This window comes from Rhinoderma darwinii, chromosome 4, assembly GCF_050947455.1.
Source record: "Rhinoderma darwinii isolate aRhiDar2 chromosome 4, aRhiDar2.hap1, whole genome shotgun sequence".
Lineage (NCBI taxonomy): Eukaryota > Metazoa > Chordata > Amphibia > Anura > Rhinodermatidae > Rhinoderma > Rhinoderma darwinii.
Window position 1 is genome coordinate 266,532,885 of NC_134690.1, and position 18,401 is coordinate 266,551,285.

General features: G+C 41.1%; 1 protein-coding gene across 1 annotated transcript in view; it reads left to right on the forward strand.

The window, feature by feature from the left end:
• LOC142759834 (adenylosuccinate synthetase isozyme 2) overlaps positions 1–18,401 on the forward strand; it is a 69,902-nt gene that overhangs the window by 38,084 nt on the left and 13,417 nt on the right. Inside the window, exons 6-11 of the mRNA XM_075862455.1 lie at positions 2,009–2,116; positions 4,696–4,777; positions 10,863–10,989; positions 14,533–14,687; positions 14,813–14,937; positions 15,813–15,910. Of these exons, the coding sequence (XP_075718570.1) occupies positions 2,009–2,116; positions 4,696–4,777; positions 10,863–10,989; positions 14,533–14,687; positions 14,813–14,937; positions 15,813–15,910 (695 nt within the window). The remainder of the gene's footprint in view (positions 1–2,008; positions 2,117–4,695; positions 4,778–10,862; positions 10,990–14,532; positions 14,688–14,812; positions 14,938–15,812; positions 15,911–18,401) is intronic.

Here is an 18,401-nt window from a genome sequence, read left to right on the forward strand (position 1 = left end):
ATGCTTCCATAGATCTGTTCGCTACCATGGAGAATAGGATAGTGCCCAGATTCTTCTCCCTAGACCCCAGGGAATATCCGGTAGCATTAGATGCTCTCCCCAGTGTTGAAGTCAGGAACATGGTTATGCATTTCCCCCCCTTTGTTTACTTCCGAGAGTATTAAAAAAAGATCAGGGAAGACAGGGCCTCTGTCGTCCTAATCACTCCATTTTGGCCAAAAAGACCATGGTTCACATGGTTAAGGAAGCTGTCCTTAGCCCAATCATGGATTCTTGCATACAGGCCAGATCTGCTGTCCCAGGACCCAGTAGTTCATCCTGACCCCACCAGGCTGCATATTACAGCATGAAGACTGAGATGATGATCCTCAGAAAAAGAGGTATTTCAGAATCTGCCATCTCCACTATTGGCAAGTCAGAAACAGGTTACCTCTAAAATATATTTAAGGGTCTGGAAAGCCTTGTTTACGTTTACAGGAATTTAATATAGATCCATTTACAGATCCAGATATACCCCTGATATTAGACTTTCTCCAGGCAGGGCTAGCCATGACCCTCAAGCCTAGTACATTAAAGGTACAGGTTTGTGCCCTAAACTCCTATAATTCCAGGTTAGCAAAGCACAGCTGGATTAGAAGGTTCCTGATTGCGGCCTCCAGGATAAGACCTCAAAAAAGATCTTAAGTCTCACCCTGGGACTTAAACTTAGTCCTTACTGCTATGATGGGTTCATCCTTTGAACCTTTGGACTCCCCTGTCCATAAGGTTTCTCACTCTAAAGGTGACCTTTTTACTCGTGGTTACCACTGCCCGGAGAGTAAGCTAAATTCAAGCCCTCTCTGCCTTGCACTTTGGTTTTGGAGGATAGGGTAATTATGAAGACCTTTACCGGGTTTCTTGCCAAAGGTAATTTCCCCATTTCATCAAGACCATGAAATTATTCTTACCTCTTTCTGCGACTCCCCAAAAAAATCTAAAGGAGAAGGAGCTTAATTGTTTAGACGTGAAGAGGTGTTTAGTACACTACCTAGAGGTGACAAAAGACTGGAGGGCTTCAGAGAATCTCTTCCGTTCCGGGGTCGAAATAGGTTTGGCAGGAAGCCAAAGCATCTCTAGACCAGATTTGCAGGGTGGCTACATGGAGTTCACCCCCACAACTTTATTGGGCATTATAGGTTACAGTTGCATTCAGTCCCTGACCTGGCTTTTGGTAGGAAAGTTCTACAAGCGGTAGTTCCACCCTAAAAACTGGGTTTCTATTTTACATCTCCAGGGGTGCTGCCATAGGTGAAAAGGGTAAAAGATTGATTACTTACAGGGTATTTTTTTATTTATTTTTTTAATCAATCCTTCGAACATTAAACAACTGCTGGCCAAACAGAGGAGAAAGTAGGAAAGATGTGATTGGATTTACCTACGTTCCTTGTTTCTACTTCTGCCTCCAGTGAGAGACTCTTCTGATTATCCAGCAGTCGTCCTCTTCTCCTGCAGCTGTTTGATAGTATACAGGAGAATCCTCTTACATTTCTGCTAATCTAACAACATCCAGCATGAAGTAAGATCGCAGCAGAGATCTTCACTGTGTACACCGCTGCACACTAACAATCGTCCCGCTCAGTGTGCGCTCTCTGCTAAAAAGCAGGTTGTATCATGGAGCTGTCCCAATCTGAGCATTGTACTGCTGGCTGTCTTCAGGTTTATAAAGGGCTAGAGCATTTATCACTAAAGAGGATTTTTAAATTTTTCTAATATACATATGCAATGTTAAATACCTTTTGTGTCAAAAAAGACAAAAGTATAGAAGGTATGATACCTTTATTAACTAACCATAAAAGTTCTATATGCAAGCTTTCAGAGCACAGAGGGTCCTTCAGGCAGTTCTCAAATGAATATACATATAATTTATGGAACTACTATATATGCATCCTGCTTGTATACTTCTTTTTTTTTTTTGTCTCTCTAAACTGGAGCATTTCTTTTATTACTCTCCATCTTTGTTTATTCTTAGTTTGGGCACCACAAAGAAGGGGATTGGACCAGTGTATTCTTCAAAAGCTGCAAGAAGTGGCCTTAGAATGTGTGATCTTGTTTCAGATTTTAGTGAATTTTCTAAGAGGTTTGTACTGCTGTAAATTTTAAACTTTAAAAGGATCAACAAAACTTAATGAAATTTGCACCATGCATTTAATTGAAGATTGCATTTCTCACGGAGCTGTAGCTTGTAAAGCGATCTCCATTTCTTCGTGTTTTTTTTTTTTTTTGTTTGTTTCCTAACTTTATACGGCTGATTGTGACCGGAATAAATTCTGAAGGGGCTGGGTTACAGACCTTTGTCCATGTCCACCACTATGAAGATACGGAGTTGCACCTTAATGTAATGAAATATATATAGCCTAATGTTGCGTAGACGTTACATACAAGTGATGGTATACTGGCCATCAAAGCTTTACACCTCAGAATTATACGGTTTTGTTTAACTGCTTGGCGCATAATCACGTACATGCACGGCATGTAAATGCAACCATTCGCGCATTCCAAAGTGCTTATACGCAATTGTGATCGTGTTCACGATCAGCGCAGGAGCACAGCTGTGAATGACTTCTGGTCACCCTACCGCTACAATGGCTAGGATTGGAGAAACGTCCAATAACCCCTTACATGTTGCTGTCAATTGCGACCGCAGCATTTAAGTGGTTTGACAGAGGGAGGGAGCTCCCTCTGTCACCAGACCTACCCTGGCTAAATGCCTATTAGGCCATGGCAGAAGCACGGCCTAACAGATTGCCTGTCAGTTTTACTCTGACAAGCATGGTACACTATACCAAAGCATTGAATCTGAGATCAGAAGATAGTATTGTGAAGTCTCCTAAACGGACTAAAAAAAAAACCAAACTAAAACTGTAAAGATAAAAATAAACCACTTTTTTTACCATAAAAAGTGATTTTATTTACTAGAAGTGTAAAAAAACAAAAATGTATATGGTATCGCTGCGATCGTTACGACCAGAGTAATAAAGTTAACACGTTAATCGCCGGGTGAAAGCCATGCATGGAAAAAAAAGGCGAATTTTTTATTTTTTTCCCCCCCATACCCTCCCCACAGAAAATAATAGTAAATTAATAAGCTCTATATAATCCAAAAGGATACCAATAAAAACTACATCTCGTCCCGCACTATACAAGCCCACATATGGCTACATTGGCGGACAAAATAAAAAGTTACGGCTCTTGGGACGCAGCGATCCCAAAACAATTATTTTAGTTTAAAAGTGTGTTCATTGTGCAAAAGTAGTGAAACCTAAAAAACCTATACATATTTGGTATTGCCGTAATCGTACTGATCCATACAATAAAGTTAACATGTTCACACCAATGTGTTTTCAAATCTTTCCCTAATTTTTTTTTAAGTAAAAGTTAACCAATAGAATATATACCCCTAAATATTGTGCAATTGAAAAATCCAACTTGTCTCGCATAAAACAAGCTCTCAAATGGCTATATCAACATAAAAATCTATAAGTTATGACTCTTGGAAATCGGGGCGGAAAAAAACCAAAAAAGAATGCTTGGTCGTTAAGGACAAAATAGGCCTGGTACTTAAAGAGGCTCTGTCACCAGATTTTGCAACCCCTATCTGCTATTGCAGCAGATCGGCGCTGCAATGTAGATTACAGTAACGTTTTTATTTTTAAAAAACGAGCATTTTTGGCCAAGTTATGACCATTTTTGTAGTTATGCAAATGAGGCTTGCAAAAGTCCAAGTGGGTGTGTTTAAAAGTCAAAGTCCAACTGGGCGTGTATTATGTGCGTACATCGGGGCGTTTTTACTACTTTTACTAGCTGGGCGCTCTGATGAGAAGTATCATCCACTTCTCTTCAGAACGCCCAGCTTCTGGCAGTGCAGACACAGCGTGTTCTCGAGAGATCACGCTGTGACGTCACTCACAGGTCCTGCATCGTGTCAGACGAGCGAGGACACCGGCACCAGAGGCTACAGTTGATTCTGCAGCAGCATCAGCCTTTGCAGGTAAGTCGATGTAGCTACTTACCTGCAAACGCTGATGCTGCTGCAGAATCAACTGTAGCCTCTGGTGCCGATGTGTCCTCGCTCGTCTGACACGATGCAGGACCTGTGAGTGACGTCACAGCGTGATCTGGCAGAAGCTGGGCGTTCTGAAGAGAAGTGGATGATACTTCTCGTCAGAACGCCCAGCTAGTAAAAGTATTAAAAACGCCCCGATGTACGCACATAATACACGCCCACTTGGACTTTTACTTTTAAACACACCCACTTGGACTTTTGCAAGCCTCATTTGCATAACTACAAAAATGGTCATAACTTGGCCAAAAATGCTCGTTTTTTAAAAATAAAAACGTTACTGTAATCTACATTGCAGCGCCTGTCTGCTGCAATAGCAGATAGGGGTTGCAAAATCTGGTGACAGAGCCTCTTTAAGGGTTTAAAGATGTAAATCACATTCCACACGCCCTGGTTAGAACATATTTACATCCGGGATAAGGGGTTCCCTTTTTGGGACTCCCCTGTTTGAGCCATAGTAGAGATGCTAGAAAGTTTCACGCTTTGGTGGACTTGAATGTATTTTATTCCTTGCCGTAATGGTTCACCACTTGTTTCTACGTTTTAGCTAACATAACACTTTTTTTTATTTATTTTTTTTGCGCCTTTCTTTTTAGATTTGAAGTTCTGGCTAAACAGTATAAATCTATGTACCCTTCACTAGAAATCAACATTGAAGGAGAACTAAACAAGCTTAAGGTATTTGTATATGAGGTTAATATGTAAGTTAGACAACTGGATCAGAATTGGACAATTGGATTAGATCCCCACAAGTGTTTTTCAGAAATTAATACACTGTGGATGTGGAAGTTAAAATTGAAATTTTTCCACTGATATGCCATTTCAATGCCCAATATGTTGTGCCACTGATGAATCTTATCCCATAAATTGTTAAGCGGGTTCTCCCATGTATGGCAATGCCATTCATGTGGGCATAGCTGCGGCTTGGGCGCACTCTAGGGTAGGGCTGGGCAATTTATGACCTAAATCAAAATCACAATTAATTGTACATGTAACCTCTATTCCGATCATTGAACAATTTAGGCCACAACCTTTTTTGCGTACCGCGCCCATATTTGCATGCTACACCATTGAATTAATATATATCCCCTGAGCCTGCTGTATACTTTTGTATATAAAATGCCCCCACAGTTACATGCTAAAACAGCACTTTAGTAATTTAACCCCTTCACGACCAGCCCACATAGATTTAACGGGCTGCAGTGCTGGTCCTTTGTCCTGCAGCCCGTTAATCTATGTGGCTCTCCCTATGCCCTGAATCTCTTCGCACATGCTGCTACTAGCAGCCTTAGTGCTGAGAGAAGACATCAGGACCGGATTGGTGCTGGTCCCGATGACGTGATCACCATGATAAACCTATCATGGTGTTCACAGCAAAGTTTGTTGCAGCAACAAACTTTCGCGCTGTTCGTTACAATATTTCTCCTCCTTCCCTGTCAGATCGTTCTGAGACAGTGAGAGAGAAGCTGTGCCGAGTAGCTGCTCTGTGTCTCCTATAAAGGAACACATACTGAAAAACACACAAAAACCACCTCCACATAGATAGTTTAGTGTAGGCAGGTAGTTACAGTTTAGGTAGTCTGTTAGGTAGATAGTTTAGATAGTACTCCGATTAGGGCAATCAATTAGTTAATTAAAAATCAATTAGGAGCTATAATGTATCAATAGCTATAAAATCATATAGATATATATTTATATACTGTGTATGTGTATATATTAAAATATGTGTGTGTATGTATGTATGTATGTGTGTATATATATATATATATATATATATATATATATATATATATATATATATATATATATATATATATATATATATATATATATATATATATATATATATATATATATATATATATATATATATATATATATATATATATATATATATATATATATATATATATACACACACACACACACACTACCGTTCAAAAGTTTAGGGTCACTTAGAAATTTCCTTATTTTTTAAAGAAAAGCAGTTTTTTTCAATGAAGACAACATTACATTAATCAAAAATACACTCTATACATTGTTAATGTGCTAAATGACTATTCTAGCTGCAAACGTCTGGTTTTTAATGCAATATCTACATAGGTGTATAGAGGCCCATTTCCAGCAACCATCACTCCAGTGTTCTAATGGTACATTGTGTTTGCTAACTGTGTTAGAAGGCTAATGGATGATTAGAAAACACTTGAAAACCCTTGTGCAATTATGTTAGCACCGCTGTAAACAGTTTTGCTGTTTAGAGGAGCTATAAGACTGACCTTCCTTTGAGCTAGTTGAGAATCTGGAGCATTACATTTGTGGGTTCGATTAAACTCTCAAAATGGCTAGAAAAAGAGAGCTTTTATGTGAAACTCGACAGTCTATTCTTGTTCTTAGAAATGAAGGCAATTCCAATGCGAGAAATTGCCAAGAAACTGAAGCGTTCCTACAACGGTGTGTACTACTCCCTTCAGAGGACAGCACACACAGGCTCTAACCAGAGTAGAAAGAGAAGTGGGAGGCCCCGCTGCACAACTGAGCAACAAGACAAGTACATTAGTCTCTAGTTTGAGAAATAGACGCCTCACAGGTCCTCAACTGGCAGCTTTATTAAATAGTACCCGCAAAACGCCAGTGTCAACGTCTACAGTGAAGAGGCGACTCCGGGATGCTTGCCTTCAGGGCAGAGTGGCAAAGAAAAAGCTATTTCTAAGGCCTCATGCACACGACCGTATTTTTTCCCACCCGTAAATACTGGCGTAAATACGGGTCCGGTGTCACACGTATTCCACCCGTTTTGCACCAGTATTTACGAACCCGTGCCCGTAAATATGGGACGGGTGTCACACGTATTCCACCCGTATTTACGAGCACGTTTTTGGCGGCAAAATAGCACTGCACTAATCGGCAGCCCCTTCTCTCTATCAGTGCAGGATAGGGAGAAGGGACAGCCTTTTCTGTAATAAAAGTTAAAGAAATTCATACTTACCCGGCCGTTGTCTTGGTGACGCGTCCCTCTCTTCACATCCAGCCCGACATCCCTGGATGACGCGGCAGTCCATGTGACCGCTGCAGCCTGTGATTGGCTGCAGCGGTCACATGGCCTGAAACGTCATCCAGGACGTCGGGCCGGATGTCGAGAGGGACGCGTCACCAAGGCAACGGGCGGGAGACCGGACTAGAGGAAGCAGGAAGTTGTCGGTAAGTATGAACGTCTTTTATTATTTTTTACAGGTTTATACTGATCGGTAGTCACTGTCCAGGGTGCTGAAAGAGTTACTGCCGATCAGTTAACTCTTTCAGCTCCCTGGACAGTGACTATTTACTGACGTCGCTTAGCAACGCTGCCGTAATGACGGGTGCACACATGTAGCCACCCGTCATTACGAGAGCTCCATAGACTTCTATGGACTGTCCGTGCCGTTATTACGGCCTGAAATAGGACATGTTGTATCTTTTTCAACGGCACAGGCACCTTCCCGTGAGAAAACGGGAAGGCACCCGTCGCCAATAGAAGTCTATGAGCCCGTTATTACGGGTCGTAATTACGACCCGTAATAACGGGAGTTTTTACGGTCGTGTGCATGAGGCCTAAGACTGGCTAATAAAAGGAAAAGATTAATATGGGCAAAAGCACAGACATTGGACAGAGGAAGATTGGAAAAAAGTGTTATGGACAGACGAATCGAAGTTTGAGGTGTTTGGATCACACAGAAGAACATTTGTGAGACGCAGAACAACTGAAAAGATGCTGGAAGAGTGCCTGACGCCATCTGTCAAGCATGGGGGAGGTAATGTGATGGTCTGGGGTTGCTTTGGTGCTGGTAAAGTGGGAGATTTGTACAAGGAAGGCTATCACTCCATTTTGCAACGCCATGTCATACCCTGTGGACAGCGCTTGATTGGAGCCAATTTCATCCTACAACAGGACAATGACCCAAAGCACACCTCCAAATTATGCAAGAACTATTTAGGGAAGAAGCAGGCAGCTGGTATTCTATCTGTAATGGAGTGGCCAGCGCAGTCACCAGATCTCAACCCCATAGAGCTGTTGTGGGAGCAGCTTGACCGTATGGTACGCAAGAAGTGCCCATCAAGCCAATCCAACTTGTGGGAGGGGCTTCTGGAAGCATGGGGTGAAATTTCTCCCGATTACCTCAGCAAATTAACAGCTAGAATGCCAAAGGTCTGCAATGCTGTAATTGCTGCAAATGCAGCATTCTTTGACGAAAGCAAAATTTGAAGGAGAAAATTATTATTTCAAATAAAAATCATTATTTCTAACCTTGTCAATGTCTTGACTATATTTTCAATTCATTTTGCAACTCATTTGATAAATAGAAGTGTGCGTTTTCATGGAAAACACAAAATTGTCTGGGTGACCCCAAACTTTTGAACGGTAGTGTATATACGAAATGTAACACTAAAAATTAACTGGGAACGTTATATATCTAACATCATATAGATATATACGTACATATAATATATACTTACATAAATCTCCATATATTTTACACGTCTGTACATTCTAAATACATTAATTCATTGTTAGGGTTATTCATAAGTTTATTTTTTATTAGGGTTGTCCTAATTTAGTTGTGATTTAATGAATTACATATATATCTATAATGTGGTATAGATATACGCACACCTAATATACATATACAAACATTCATATAAATTATAAATTTTATTCTACATATCAAATAATTGATAGGGTCATTCATAAAGTTATTAATTATTAGTCGTTCAACAATTGATTAGTTGTGAAGATTCAATTGATTATATGTATATGTAATATATACATATACACACATTTAGATTAAAAAAAATCTTCCTATGTTTTACAGTTCTATTAATTCTAGATACTAATTGATTCATTGTTAGGGTCGTTTATAAACTTATTGATTGATTAGTGGACTTTTTCTTTGTTACTTTTAATAAAATTGTTACAAAAAATACGTTTAAAAACAAAATACGTAAAAAAATGGCGCACAAGTTATATACCGCTGAATGCTCTCTTGGATTCTGATAGTGAAAGGTGTCACTTTTGGGGGGTTTCCGCTGTTTTGGTCCCTCCAGGGCATTGCAAATCCGACATGGCACCGAAAACCATTATAGAAAAATTTGAGCTCCAAAAGCCAAATGTCGCTCCTTCCCTTGTGAGGGCTGTCGTGTGTTCAAACAGAAGTTTATTACCAAATATGGGATATTGCCGTAATCAGGAGAAATTTGTTTACAAATGTTGCGGTGCTTTTTCTCCTTTTATTCCTTGTAAAAATTAAAAATGTCTTTCTTCAGAAGAAATGTAGATTTTCATTTTCACAGACTAACGCCAATAAATTCAGCAAAAAACCTGTGGGGTTAAAACGCTCACTATACAACTAGATAAATTCCTTGAGGGGTGTAGTTTCCAAAATGGGGTGACTGTTTGGGGGTTTCCACTATTTCGGCCCCACGTGACCTCTTCAAACCAGACATGTATTGAGGCCGGTGCTTCAGTCCATTACCACACTAGGGCCACATGTGGGATATTTCTAAAAACTGCAGAATCAGGGCAATAAATATTGTTGCGTTTCTCATGTAAAACCTTCTGTGTTACAAAATTTATTTTTATTACAAATGAATTTCTGAAAAAATAATTACATTTGTAAATTACACCTCTCCTTTGCTTTAAATCCTGTGAAACACCTAAAGGGTTAAACGTTCTTAATGCGGTTTTGAGTACTTTGAGGGGTGCCGTTTTTAAAATGGGGTGATTTATGGGGAGTTTCTAATATAGAAGACCCTCAAAGCCACTTCAGAAATGAACTGGTCCATGAAAAAATAGGCTTTGGAAATTTCTTGAAAACGTCCTAGAAAAATAAAAGTACGTTCAAAAAACTATGCAAACATAAAGTACACATATGGGGAATGTTAACTAGTAACTATTTTGTGTGGTATCTGTTTTGCAAGCAGATGCATTAAAATTTTTGTAAAAGCTAATTTTTGCAAATTTTCTCTAAATTTTGGTGCTTTTCATAAATACTGAATTTATCGACAAATTTTTTTCACTGACGTAAAGTACAACCTGTCACGAGAAAACTGTCTCAGAATCGCTTGGATAGGTAAAAGTATTCCAAAGTTATTACCACATAAACTAACACGTCAGATTTGAAAAAATCGCCTGCGTCCACAAGGCCAAAACAGGCTGTGTCCTGAAGGGGCTAAGGGGATTTTCCCATAAACAATAGTTATCACCTATCCAGAGATCTGATCTGTGGGGGTCTGACCGCTGGATGCCCCATATGAATGGAGCAGTAGTGCGGGTGCTTGGCCACGGCTTCATTTATTTCTATGGGGTTGCCAGGAATGCCAGGTAAGCTCGTGATCGGTGAGTGTCCCAGTGGCCGGACCCCCACCGATCAGATATTTATCACCTATCCTATGGATAGGTGATAAATAATTATTAGAAAACCCCTTTAAATTTAGGTTGCTATTATAAACCTTTTAATGTATTTTTCTTGTGACACATTTACCTTTTAAGGTAACCAACTTTTATGCAAATACCTAAAATTGTGTACATTACGTCACCCCAAAAGGTACAGTCAACGTTTCATGCTTCATAGCTCATTTAACTTCTCAAATGCCCTATTCACTCATGGCATATTAAATGCCGGGAGCATAGTAAAAACCAGATGTAAAGATAGTCTTATTTAAAATCTGCGAAAAGCCATAGAATGAGAGACTAAAAGTGAGATGCACTTTCTTTTTTTTTTTTTTTTAGGACTATGCTGAGAAAGTAAGACCTATGGTGAAGGATGGCGTTTACTTTATACATGAAGCTCTTCACGGCACTCCAAAGAAAATTTTGGTGGAGGGTGCAAATGCAGCACTTCTAGATATTGACTTTGGTAAGTATTTTTATTTTTTTCTGTTAAAGACTATCTCGGCCTTTTGAAGAGTTTTTTTTTTCTTAAAATGGCACTGTATGTGTTTTTGTTTTTTTTTTGTTTTTTTTCTCGAATTAACCCCTTAATGACCAGCGTATTTTAAACCTTAATGACAAAGGTATTTAAGTTTTTCAATCGTCGCATTCCAAGAGCTGTAACTTTTTTTTATTTTTGCGTCGACATAGCTGTATAAGGTCTTGTTTTTTGCGGGACAAGTTGTACTTTTTAACCTCTTAACGCCGAAGGACGGATATATACGTCCCCTGCAGCTTCTAGTTCGCGCAGGAGGACGGATATATCCGTCCTGTGATGGCACGGGTACTGCCACTGTACCCACGCGATCAGCGGCAGGAGCGCGGCTGTTATACACAGCCTTGCTCCTGCTGCAACTGCCGGAATCTAAGCGCGCTCAGTTTCCGGCAGTTTAACCCATTAAATGCCGCTGTCAATAGCGACAGCGGCATCTAATGTGTTTGACAGAGGGAGGGAGCTCCCTCTGTCACCCCATCGGCGCCCCCGCAAAGAAATCGCGGGTCGCCGTCTGGTTTCCATGGCAGCCGGGGGGCATAACAAAGACCCCCAGGTCTGTCTTCAGCAGATGCCTGTTAGGCCATTGTTTATTGTGCAAATGTAGGAAAACATATAAAACCTTTACATATTTGGTATCCCCTTAATCGTGCCAACCCATAGAATAAAGTTAACATGTTATTTATGCTGCATAGTAAACGGCGTAAATTTATAATGTGAAAAACAATGCTGGAATAGCTGTTTCTTTTCAATTCTCTCCTAAAATAAAGTTAATAAAAGTTAATCGATATATTCTAAGCATCCAAAAGTTGTGCAAATACAAAATACAACTTGTCTCGAAAAAAACAAGCCCTTATATGGCTATGTAGACGGAATACAAAAAAAATTACGACTCATGGAATGCGACCGTGAAAAAACAAGAAATAATCCTTCGTCATTAACGCGCAAAATGGCCTGGTCATTAAGGGGTTAATAGCACCATTTTTGAGGTACATATTATTTAGGTCGGATTTACACGAACGCGATATACGTCCGTGCCACCCGCGTGTTTTTCACGCGTGTCGCACGGACCTATGCAAGTCTATGGGGCAGTGCAGACTGTCCGTGATTTTTGCACAGCGTGAGTCCGCTGCGTAAAACTCACGACAGGTCCTATTTTTCTGCGTTTTTCTTGCATCACGCACCCATTGAAGTCAATGGGTGCGTTAAAATCACGCGCACCACACGGAAGCACTTCCGTGGGTTGCGCGTTATTCGTGCAACAGCAGTCAAAAGTATGTTTGGAAACAAAAGCACCACGTGCTTTTCTGCTTACAAACATCCAAACGGAGTGTCATAATGATGGCGGCTGCGCGAAAATCACGCAGCTGCACATCCTATGTGATGACACGGAGCGGTTAAGTGCCTTTTGCGCAAAAACACACACGCTAGTGTAAATCCGCCCTAATTGAGTTAACTTTTATTAACTTTTTTGGGGGGGGGGGGGTAGAAAAAAAACTATTTTCGCCACTCTTTCGCGTCCTAAATCCACGCCGTTTACCGTGTGGTATAAATAACACTAACTTTATTCAGCGGGTTGTTACGATTGCAACGATACCAAATTTGTATAGTTTTTGTATGTTTTACTACTTTTACACAGTAAAAACACTTTTTTTTTTCCAAAATTATTTGTTTTTGTGTCTCCATATTTGAAGAGTCATAACTTTGTTTTATTGTTCCGCCGATGCAGTTGTATGAGGGCTTTTTTTTTGCGGGAAGACTTGTAGTTTTTATCGGTACCATTTTGGACTAGATGCAACTTTTTGATCACTTTTTAACACTTTTTTTTAAGTCAGAATTCACAGAAAACAGCAATTTTTCCATAGTTTTTTTTATTTAATTTTTTACGGCATTCACCGTGCAGGTGAATAATGTAATGGCTTTATAGTCTGGGTCGTTCCGGACGTGGCAATACCAAATATGCGTAACTTTTTTACTTTTATTTTGGTTTTTTAATAGTAAAACAGTTTGTAGGGCGAAAAAGTGGGTTTTTCACTTTTTTTTTAAATTAACTTTTATGAAACTTTTCTGTAACTTTTTTTTTACTAGTCCCACTAGGGGACTTTAATATGCGATCATCCGATCGCTATTATACACTGCAATACTTTTGTATTGCAGTGTATTACTGCCTGTCCGTTTAAAACGGACAGGCATCTGCTAGGCCATGCCTCTGACATGACCTAGCAGACATTCACTACAGGCAGACCTGGGGGCCTTTATTAGGCCCCCGGCTGCCATCGTAGACACAGACACTCGGTAATCTTCTCATCGGCTGACGGTGGGATGAGGGGGAGCTCCCGCCCTCTCTCCAAAACCACTCGGATGCGGTGCACGCTATTACGCTCCGCATCTTATGGGTTAAACAGGTGAGATTGATACTTATATCGATTTCACACGTTCGAGCAGGGACGCCCTCAGCTACATCTGGCAGCTGAGAGCAGAGAGATTTGACAGCTCCCTGCTCTGTTTATTCTGATGCAGCGCCGTAAAAAGACTTCTCCATCAGAATAAAGCCCATTAGTGACCGACGTGAAAAGGCGTATTGGCGTTCACTAACTGGTTAAAACACATTTTCTTATTGGACTTAATTAAAAATTGTTTGCCGTTTATCCTCTGTACTTCCAGTTTATTTCAGTACATGGCCATCTGCTGTTTTCCAGTTTCTCTCTGATCCGTTAGTCCGCTCCCTGATTGTAGACTCATGTAAGAGCACTTAGGCCCTATTCACACTGGGTTTTTTTTTTTTACGCGGAAACCGTGGAATGGCCAGCGTTTTTTTCTTTGCCTGTTGAAGAAAAGAGGTAAAAAAAAACGCAGCAAAATTCGAAGCAAGAAACGCCTGTGGTGCAAAACATCTTAAAAAAAACGGAGCTGCTTTTTCCAGGCAGAATTTTCTGCCTGCAAAAAACTCTGTGAACAGGACCATACAGTGATATCTGCGCATGTACAAGGTCCTACTCACTGGTGTGTGCTGTGCAGATGAGAACCGTTCCCCTTCAGTTATCCAGCAGACACTTTCTCCTCTTCACTGAGGACTACAATGCATGCCCAGCGATCTCTCCCAACCACAGATGGCTGGGCATGCTAGGTTTAGTAACTCTCTAAATAGTTTACTTATCTTGTTATACTGCACGTGATTTTCTGTTAAGAATTCTGCTGAACTTGCTGAGATACACTTCGAGAACTACGCCGTTAGATCACATGTTAGACAATGGAATGGAGCTACACTGTTGTCTGATTTAAGCGCAACCAACTGTTATTCCAACTGAAAATGTTTTATTTTGTCTGATAAAACAGATAAATATATATTTATCGCTGGACAACCCCTTTAAGTTTTACACTGCAAGAAAGGAAATGCATTTGTGAAAGTATTTTCTACCATAAGAGATTTAGGTTTGAGCTTATAATTTAACTTGACGATTTTTTTACCTTTTACAGGCACTTATCCATTTGTGACCTCTTCAAATTGCACTGTTGGGGGAGTTTGTACAGGCCTTGGCATTCCACCTCAAAGCATTGGGGGTGTTTATGGAGTGGTGAAAGCATACACTACTCGAGTTGGCATTGGTGCCTTTCCAACTGAGCAAAACAATGTAAGATTTGCACAAACCATTTACTATATACTTGTTGTTGAATTACTCCCTTAACAAGTGAGAGAATTAATATTGTTGGCAGGCTGCGGGAAATACAAGTTTTACATCCACATTTTTCTTATTAGGATATTGGAGATATTCTCCAAACTCGAGGCCATGAGTTTGGCGTTACTACTGGAAGGAGGAGAAGGTGTGGATGGTTGGATCTGGTTTTGCTCAGATTTGCCCACATGATCAATGGTTTTACAGCGTAAGTTTGTTTATTTTTTTTCAGTTAAACAGTAAATACATGATTAGACATTGTTCTAATTTTTTCACAAGTCAGGAAATATTATAAATTAGATTCAAATTTATAATATTTCCATGTGCTGGTCACTAGAGGGAGCAATTCCCAAAATTGCAGCATTGGCATGTGGTAAAGCAACCTCATTGCTTTATGCTGCAAAATTGGAGAAGACACACTCGCTCTAGTGTGCTCAATTAATCCCCCTCCTTTATCCTGGCTAGTGCCAGGAGAAAGGAGGGGGTTGAATGTTCAAACCTACTACACTGTGTGCCGCCATTTTTTGAGCGAATACACAGTGTTGTAGGCTTACATACAGTGGTAATCACACAGTAAAACACGAACATACACAAACATAACTTACCTGCTCCTGCCGCCGCTCCGTCCGCTCCTAGTCCTTGCTTCTGAACACATGTCCGGAAGCCGCGACCGGAAGTAATCATCTTAATGTCCGGCCGCGGCTTCCGGTCCACAAGAAAATGGCGCCGGATGTTGCTCGGCCGAAGACCTTCCTATTGGACTGTGTGGCATGTGCCGTTCCCACACAGATGGCGTACACTATAGTGAATGGAACGGCTCCCGTTCGCATGCTCTATGGGTATGTATGTGACGTATTCCATCTCTGTATGTGTCGTTAATCGACACAGAGATGAAAACAAAAATGGCAGCCCACATAGTGAAGTAAAAGTTAGAAAAAAGTAAAACGCAAACACACAAATAAATAAAATTAATTTTAATAAGACACTAAAAGCAAATTGATATTGAAAATAAAAAAAATTGTGACACCCTTCCTTTAACAATCATAAAATTTTTGCAGAGTTATAAAGTTTGTTCTTTTATAGGTTGGCACTTACAAAACTTGATATTTTGGATGTCTTTTCGGAAATTAAAGTTGGTGTTTCCTACACATTAGATGGTGTACAGATACCTCACTTTCCAGGTAAGCTTGGCATTCACTCCGAAAATAAAATGCAATACCTGGTAAAAGCTAAATAAACCTGTTTTTGTTTCATGGATCAAGTCTGTCGTGTTTAAAGCAGACCTAAACAAATTGTAAGAATTACATCATTATAGAAATAGTGATTCCCCAAATATATTTTTACTTCCTGATTCTGTTTATGGACGGGAGGGGTGACTGCCAAAAAGATCAGTGTTTTTCTTATCAAATAAACCAATGTGTCTTATCTGTTTTTTTGTTTTTTTTTATGCCTTTGTGACTGATGTTTACGGGCATCTGGATGTTTAATATTTTTGGTCTATCCAGTTCAGTTGATTTTTTTTATATAAAGATATGTGCTTGTAGAAAAGTATGCCATAAGTGACATGAATGAATTCTGCACATGTTGACATTTTAGGAGGTGTTGTGCATCTCGGGCTCTGCTTGGGTCACACTTTTTAGCCACAAACCTGAATATTTCTGAAATTGTTTTACAAAACGTCACACTTTGATATAAAATTGCCCAGGAGTGCAAAGTGCTGGGTGGTGATTTCACAATGTACCAGGTGACTATTCTCAAAGTATGTGGGTATAATAGAATTCTGGTAAGTGTGAAAATTGTCCCAGCAGCAAAGGAGTTAAAACTACTTTAGGGCTTAAAGTAGGGGCTGGGTGATTTTGCCCAAAAATTTACTCTAGATTTTATTTTTAACAATAGGGGCGATTTTCGATTTTGAATCTTTATACCAAGAGATGTTTTAATAAATTTTCTTTATATAAATGGCTTTTTAACATATTTCTATAATTGTACGTAACAACTTTTAACTTCTGCAAATACTTTATCAGAAATACAATTGGAAAAATGTATATGTAATTGATTAAAACGTCTGTGTTCCCTAGCAGGGAACATGTTAAGAGGATCTATAATCAATTATGCACTTTGTGCACGAACATCCCCCTCTGCCCGTCACCACCTCAGCCAGTCTCAGATATTGCAGATGAAAGCAGTCTGAATTGCAGCAGGGCTGGGCAGATAGCGCCGAGCGGGCACTCGGGCGAGATGACATTATAGTGTCTGAAGCCTGAGCAGAACCATGTTCGTGCTGACCCCACGATGGAGTTTTAAATGACATTAAGGCCTCATGCCCACTTCAGTTATTTTCTTCAGGGTGCTATTCGTTTTTTTTTTTTAACTGATCGAAATGTGTGTCAGGGTGCTATGGGGCCATGCCACACCTCCATTGTTTTTTGACTGTTCCGTTAGTCCGTTCTGTCAAAAGTAGTGCATGTCCTACTTTTGTCCATCGTTCAGTGACGTGGGGCTCATTGAAGTCTATGGGTCCGTCAAAAAAACGGACGGCACAAGGAAGGCATCTGTGTGCCATCCGATTTTCACGGATCTGTTGCTAAGCAACGGCAGGGCATGCCAAAGTTCCCTGCATTCAACACACAAGATGGATTTTAACGGACTGTTTAAAACAGAAGCACAATATCTGTTTAAAACGGAACAACGGAGTGACAACGGAAACCGCATGGATGTCGCAATGAACACACGGATCCATTTTAAACGGACGTGAAAATGGTGAAGGATGTGTGCATGAGGCCTAAGGCTGGATTCACACGACCGTGATTGGGCCGTGAAAAACAGCCCATGTGTACAAGTGAACGGGACTCCTGGCAACCGACATTTAGGCTACAGTGACACGACGGTGAAAAAAAATGGCCATTAAAAACTGATCAATTGTCAGTTTTTCATGTCCATTTTACATTAGTCTGTCGCGAAATGGGTTTCCTCTGTCAGGGTTTGTTTTTTCCCGATCCCTGTAGATAGTGCCCACATAGTGCCACACACCCTTGCAGATGGCACCCCCCTTTTGAGGTGGCTGACACTCTGGGGATACAGCTCCTAGTGGAAGCTACGGTGGCGCTATCTACAAGAAGGATGGGGCTTGTGCCGCCATCTGTAAGAGGGGGGGGCGGCTTGTGCCGCCATCTGTAAGAGGGGGGGCGGCTTGTGCCGCCATCTGTAAGAGGGGGGGGGGCTTGTGCCGCCATCTGTAAGAGGGGGGGGGGCTTGTGCCGCCATCTGTAAGAGGGGGGGGGGCTGGTGCTGCCATCTGTAAGAGGGGGGGGGCTGGTGCTGCCATCTGTAAGAGGGGGAGGGCTGGTGCTGCCATCTGTAAGAGGGGGAGGGCTGGTGCTGCCATCTGTAAGGGGGGGAGGGCTGGTGCTGCCATCTGTAAGAGGGGGAGGGCTGGTGCTGCCATCTGTAAGGGGGGGGGGCTGGTGCCGCCATCTGCAAGAGGGGGGGGGGGCTGGTGCCGCCATCTGCAAGAGGGGGGGGGGGCTGGTGCCGCCATCTGCAAGAGGGGGGGGGGGGGCTGGTGCCGCCATCTGCAAGAGGGGGGGGGGGGGCTGGTGCCGCCATCTGCAAGAGGGGGGGGGGCTGGTGCCGCCATCTGCAAGAGGGGGGGGGGGGCTGGTGCCGCCATCT